This window comes from Cibotium barometz, chromosome 31 (assembly GCF_041138505.1).
Source record: "Cibotium barometz isolate CiBa-2024 chromosome 31, ASM4113850v1, whole genome shotgun sequence".
Lineage (NCBI taxonomy): Eukaryota > Viridiplantae > Streptophyta > Polypodiopsida > Cyatheales > Cibotiaceae > Cibotium > Cibotium barometz.
The window spans coordinates 30340610-30347422 of NC_141076.1; the positions used below are offsets into that span (position 1 = coordinate 30340610).

At 42.9% G+C, this 6813-nt stretch overlaps 1 protein-coding gene across 1 annotated transcript; it reads left to right on the forward strand.

The window, feature by feature from the left end:
* The first annotated feature begins 520 nt into the window (after positions 1-520).
* LOC147620725 (putative inactive receptor kinase At2g26730) lies at positions 521-4956 on the forward strand. Its single transcript, XM_086825002.1, has 2 exons — positions 521-3842; positions 4105-4956. The coding sequence occupies exons 1-2, from the start codon at positions 2498-2500 to the stop codon at positions 4734-4736; spliced, it is 1977 nt and encodes a 658-aa protein (XP_086681128.1). The 5' UTR covers positions 521-2497; the 3' UTR covers positions 4737-4956.
* The last annotated feature ends 1857 nt before the right edge of the window (positions 4957-6813 follow it).

Sequence of the window (6813 nt, forward strand, 5' to 3'; positions counted from 1 at the left end):
ATTTGCGAGTTAGAATAAGTTTTAATTTTATCCAAAAATCCGAAAACGGTAATTTGCTTCAAAAATTGGGTGAACTATATCATTTGAACAAAGAGGGAAATTATGAAAAAAACTTTCAGTGCTTACTTTGAACGCACAAAATTAAAAAATATATATATATATTTCGTTGAATTATATATAAACAATACATAAATATATATGTGTATTTTGTTGAATTATTATAATATGTATATATTGTATTGTGTATTTCATTGAATTATATATATAAACAATAGGATATTATTAATAAACAGTTAAAGTTCTTTCTTGCTGAAATTATTAATGATCTATTTGGTGTAGTTAGCATCAAAACTTTTGGCGAAGAAAATTTGCATAACCTTACAATTTTACCATCAATCACAACTCAATTTTATTTATCGCTGTCCAATCGTTGTCTGTGATTAAGTCTGCGGCAAGCTATCCCTGGGCCCTGGCACCTGTTGGTTGCTTTTTCAGAGACAACCCTCTGCTTTTATAACCCAGGTATCTGATTCGGAGAAACGCTTAGTCCTTTTAATAGACCTGCAATGAGTATAATAATAATTTGCCCAATCGCCCTCTTAATTTGAGAATTTGCGACATTAGCAATGTGGTTTGCCTTTAAAAAAGCTCGAAATATCTCCTAAGATCAATCATGGGTCGAGATCTGCTTTGTGGGCATGAAGCTCTGCAATTTGGATCAAAAGGGACGAGCATAATTATGCTGCCCAATTACTGAAATGAGCCGGATTAATGATAATTTTTGGCGCAATAAGGAGCCCAGTTATAGATTAGCAGAGATTAGCAAGGATCAAAGCTGCCTTGTTAACTGTCTGTGAGTGGGGGAGAGTAGGTGAAATTCAGTAATGAGCTGTTTCTGATTGATCACTTGTCTCAACAATGAGCTTCAATTATTGATGCAGTTAGGTAAAAAGCCCGCATTAGACACAGCACGCTGCAGATCAGAACTCATGTTTAACACAGTAATAAGATGTGTTAGTGATTTAATTAGTTGAAAACCCACCACATATTTACACGTCTTAGAGATCAGAGCAGGTACATAAACCCCTTTTTTAAAGCTTTGACAGACCCAATTTTTTGTGTGACAAAAGATCCAATTGTAGACTGTGTGTGTGTGTGTTGCTTGCATGATGAGAGACATGCTATAGGATCAAAAAGCTTCTTTTCTTTTTTGTACAATCAGCATAGATAAAGCAAAAAGCAAGACACAGCAGCTCAGCTCACATGGGGAGCCCAAAAATACCCAATATGAAACAATTAGGGGTTTTTTTCAAATGAAAAATGGTTTTTGAATAATAAATAATGATTATAAAAATGGATTCCTGATTTTGGTGTTTTTTTTAATAAACTGGATTTCTAGGCTTCTTAACTTTTTGTGGGTGTTCTAATTTTTTAGTTTTACTTTTTGGGCTCTCTGTCCCCCTTTTTTTATATAGAGCTCTCTCATCATTAGTGTACACTGTGCTTCTGCTACAAACATAATACACATCTTGTTCTTCTATGCTGCTGGGGTACTCTCTGTGTGTGCGCTTTCATCATCATCTTCATGTTTTACCTTCTTCTGTTGCAATTGCAACATTCCTGTCAAGTTTCAACCCTTTCTCATATGTAATCTACTACAGTGCCCACTGCCCCCCTTTGCTGTGAATCCCCATCAATGGCCATCATCAGGTTTTAACCTTCTCTCAACCCCCAGGGCCAGGCTATGTTGTATGTGTGTGTGTCTGTATCTGTGTACAGTCACAACTGACCAGTGTCTGTGTGTGTGTGTGTGTGTGTGTGTGAGACATGTGTGGACTTTGTGAAAAGGAGTTGGTTCGTCTGGAGTCTGGACTCTGCATCCCCCCCTTCTGCCAGCTCTGCTACAGTTTTTTTAACCCTGCCAAGCCCCCCTGTCCTTCCTTCCTCCTTTACCCACCTTTCTCAACTTCCCAAATTGCACTTTTTTGACCCCTCCTCCTCCTCCACAGCTGAATGAAAGCCCCTCCCTTCTGCCCCTCCTCCCTCTTCACCTCTCCTTGGCTGTCACGCTCTCCTCCTCCTGCAGCTATGGTGATGCAGTCTTATCTCTAAGCTCGGACTTGCCTTCTTAATAACCCTCTTAATTGTCTTCTAGCCATTTTATGCTGGGCGTAGTACAGTGTATCCATCTGTGGTTTTAGATCCAACCAGAGGCTGTACCTTGCTGATTTGGTGTATCTATCCTGCTGGGCGCATGCCTAGTATATCTTCTTGCAGTGGAGATAGTGTGCATCTATGGTTATAGTCACATGGTTTTAGTGTTATGTATGGTGTTGGGTACAAGCTCTAGCCTTGACCTTGAAACCCTCCTAGCTCTGTTACCACAGTAGTGCAGCTAAGCTCTGGTGTCACATTAGTGCAGCTAGGCTCACTCATGCCTTAGGTGCTTAAGCTTAGCTATGCTTGCAATCATCCTTTAACAGTGGGAGATCTAGCCATGGGTGCCATTTTGCTTCATCCTGGTGGTACAGCAGTTTCGCATACTGGCACCGCCCACCTTGCATTTTCTCTCCTTGTGTTGTTTTGCTGCTATTGGGCAGCTGGAGTGCATGGAGATCTAACCGATGATGCAAATGGTCTCACAGTGCTTAAGAATGCAGTAGACCGATTCAACAATCTCCAATGGAATTCAAGCAATGTGTGCCAATGGCAGGGGGTTCAATGCACTAGTATCCCACAACAAAGGGTAACTTCTGTAAGGCTGCCCGGGGTGGGCCTGTTTGGCTCCATCCCCTCAGGTTCTATTGGGCAGCTCAAACAGTTGAGGGTTCTGAGCTTGAGATCTAACAGGCTTTCTGGTGGCCTGCCTGCAGACCTTGCCAATTGCAGCTTCATGAGAAGCATCTACCTTCAAGATAACCAGCTTTCAGGCTCTCTTCCCTCTGATTTTACACACTGGCCCAACCTTGTGCATGTGGACTTGTCCTTAAACAACTTCAGTGGTGCCATGCCCCCCTCATTGGCCAGTTTGACCCAGCTGAAGTCCCTTTTCCTGCAGAACAATTCCTTATCAGGATTCATTCCTGCACTCAACATCTCCTCCTTAACTAAATTCAGTGTCGCATACAACCATCTTTCTGGAACTATCCCTGCCACCAAAACATACAGGAACTTCAACCAGACTGCTTTCATTGGGAACAATCTATGTGGATTTCCTCTGCCAGCATGTTCTGCAGTAGGACCTGCTACTCCGCCGCTTTCAATTGTGTTGTCCCAGAAGAAGCATCACAGGAAGCTATCTCCAGGGGCAATTGCAGGCATTGTCATTGGTAGCATTGTGCTACTGCTGCTCTTGGGTCTTTTATTGTTTCTTGCATGCAGGAAAATTGGGTCCAAGGAGCCAAAGCATGTCAACCCATATGCAGCCAGAACCACTGGTGCCAGCTCCGTTGTGGAAGGAGGTGCAGGGCCCAAAACAGAGTATGCAGCTGGCGCTGCAGCAGCTGCGGCATCAGATCCAGATCGCAACAGGCTTGTCTTCCTTGAAGGTAGTAAGCATGCATTTGATCTCGAAGACCTTTTGAGAGCCTCAGCAGAGGTCTTGGGCAAAGGCAGTGTTGGGACTGCCTACAAAGCTGTGCTAGAAAATGGGTCAATCGTTGCAGTTAAGCGACTAAAAGACGTTACCATTGAGAGGAAGGATTTTGAGCAGCAAATTGCCCCTGTTGGTAGGCTGAAGCATGAAAACCTGGTGCCTCTTATAGCTTACTACTACTCAAAAGAGGAGAAATTGCTGGTGTATGAGTACATGACAAATGGGAGCTTGTCTGCCCTCTTGCATGGTAAGTCCTGCCCTCTTATCAAGAGTAGATCTGTTTTATGTGCTTTAAATGGATGGTTCGTTTGTTGTATTAGGGTGGTTATAGACATAATCCTTGCTAAATCCATCATGACAGTCCCTGTTCCTTGGGCGGGTCTGCTCTGTCCAAGGTCTACTCACCTGTTGGGTTGAGCTTTTGTCTGTTTAGGTAATTGACATGGTGTTACTCAATGCCTTGCTGTAGTTCTCACGTTATCTGTTGCATTTGTTAATGCATATGTCAGGCAACAAAGGAGTAAACAGAACCCCTCTTGATTGGGATACTCGCGTGAAGATCGCCCTGGGTGCTGCCCTTGGGATTGATTATCTGCATGGTCATGGATCTACCCATGGCAACATCAAGTCCTCCAACATCCTGCTCACTAACAACTACAACAGCTGTGTCTCTGACTATGGCCTGGCCCAGCTAGTGAGTGCAACACCTGCTGCAAATAGGATTGTAGGTTACCGAGCCCCTGAGGTCACCGATATACGGAGGGTGACCCAGAAGGCCGATGTGTTCAGCTTTGGTGTGCTTTTACTCGAGCTTTTGACTGGTAAAGCTCCCTCTCAGGCTTCAATGAGTGAGGAAGGGATTGACTTGCCACGGTGGGTTCAGTCAGTGGTAAGAGAAGAGTGGACTGCAGAGGTGTTTGACATAGAGCTGATGAGATATCAAGACATAGAGGAGGAGATGGTGCAGATGCTACAGATTGCCATGGCATGTGTGGCACCATCTCCCGACCAGAGGCCGGCCATGAAACAAGTGGTGAAAATGGTGGAAGATCTTAAGAAGCATGATGCGGATGATGTCTCCAAATTGCCCACAAGCTCTAATGGCGACGGTGAAGCAGTGGATTATGGAGAAGATGCCTAAGAGTCCATTTGTTTTTCTGTAAAAATTGATTATTGACATGACCTTGGCTGGTGGCCCATTGCGAGAAGAGAACTCTATGAAGCATCCAGAAGCCTCCCCCAGCACCACCAGCCACCCCCCCCCCCTTTCCATTTCATCATTTAATTCCCCCCCCCCCCCCCCCCCCCCCCCCCCCCTTTCAGACAAGTGTTGTTTTTCATTTTACAGGAGAATTCTTGGATTTGTATATGTTTGATTTGCTGTAATCTAATCCAAACAGAGGGGTAGCCAGGTGTTGAATAAAGACTGTCCCTTTGCACATGGGCATGTTGGGCTGCCAACATGTATACGGTTTGGCATTGATGTGACCATACATACGCCTTCATGAAGTATGCCATGCATAGTTGATTCGATTAATCTTGTGATGAGCAATACCATGTAAGTATTGTCATGGATATTGAAAGGGCAGAGGTTCTTCTTGTCAGCAGCACTCCTCCTCCTCCTCCTCCTCCTCCTCCTCCTTCAGCCAGGTTTTTCTGGAAAGGGCTCCTCGCTGCCTCTTCTACATTGTCACGGGGCCTAACTACTTAACTAAGATGAAGCCTGAGTACTTACCGCAAAGGCAAGAAGGAGCTTGACTCTGGAGATTCGTAAAGCTTATTAGATAAGAAGAAACCTTCGCAAAAAAGTATACCACATGGCCAACCATGTGACGATTTTTATGAGGTGTCTTTTGTTTATTTGCTGAATTTGTACTTTAATCGGACGATCTTCATGCGGTGTCTTTTGTCTATTGGCTGAAATTGTGTACTTTAATTGGAATATATATATTGTGTAGTATAGTTGGAACGTCTTGTCACTATTTTGGGAACATGTTCTAATATTTTTGGGAACATTAAATAAATAAATTGTGCAACTAATTCCTAGTTGATGAGAGGATTCCTCACAGGGCCCCGCATGCCCTTTTACAAACACCACACCCCACACACCCGCGGGCAACATTACGAGATAGCGTCATTCAGGGTACCTAGCAAGGATTGAACCCATAACCTCGGGCATGTCAACCTAACACTTTTGGTCATGCAGGCATTAATGAACGCAATCTTTGACACTTGTGAAAGGCCCTGGCATTCTCTAGAGTGCTAGCATGTTCGTCTAATGCAGCCTCTTTGTTCTTTGTTTGGTACCTCCTTTGTGTGTGTATGTGTGTGTGTGTGTGTGTGTGTTAAGAAAAAGAGAGAGGTTAACTTGTGTGAAAGGCCAATATAACCTATGAGAACACATTTTCTAAAGATCATGTTGGTCGTGTGGTCTAGGAAAAGAAAAAACATCATACTAATTAACAAATAAATGTAGGATGCCAAGCATTAAAAATAATCACTTGGGTGTGGTTTTTGTGTCTACGTATGAGATGTTCAAGTTCTTTAGGTAGTTCCTACTTTGACAAGAAGGTACACACTTTTGGAATCTGCTAGGGAAAAAGCAAAAGATTGTCATTTTTTGTTACATTTTCCTTACTTTTAATTGGCCATATTCAATACCATCCACGAAAATCACCTAAGAAACTCGGTAGAAGGGCATAAGAATGATGGCAAATCTCTTAAGATAGTCTAGACTAGTTAGGATACTCACAAATGATGGCAAATCACCTAAGATAGTCTAGACTAGTTGGGATACTCGTAAATGATGGCAAATCACCTAAGAAACCCGGAGAATGCTAAGCCATAGAAAGACATCAATTGCTACCAAGAAGACACACACACACACACACACACACACATAAGAAAGAAGAAAGAAGAAGAAGAAGAAGAAGTTTTTTCAACCTCTTGAACCACCCAACCACCATCTTCTTTTATTCTTTCACAAAGTTTTTTATTACATTGCTTTTGTTGGGATACTCACAAATGATGGCAAATCACCTAAGAAGAACCTAGTAGACGGGCATAAGAATGCTAAGCCATAGAAAGAGACATCAATCGCTACCAAGAAGAGGCAGAGAGAGAGAGAGAGAGAGAGAGAGAGAGAGAGAGAGAGAGAGAGAGAGAGAGAGAGAGAGAAGAAGAAGAAGAAGAAGAAGTTTTTCCAACTTCTCAACCAC

What these genes read in the sequence shown, in the direction of transcription:
- LOC147620725 (XM_086825002.1), top strand. Translation starts at nt 2,498, where the DNA reads ATGGGTGCCATTTTGCTTCATCCTGGTGGTACAGCAGTTTCGCATACT. An exon ending in CTTGTCTGCCCTCTTGCATG is followed by an intron (nt 3,843 to 4,104) that starts GTAAGTCCTGCC and finishes TGCATATGTCAG; the next exon opens with GCAACAAAGGAGTAAACAGA.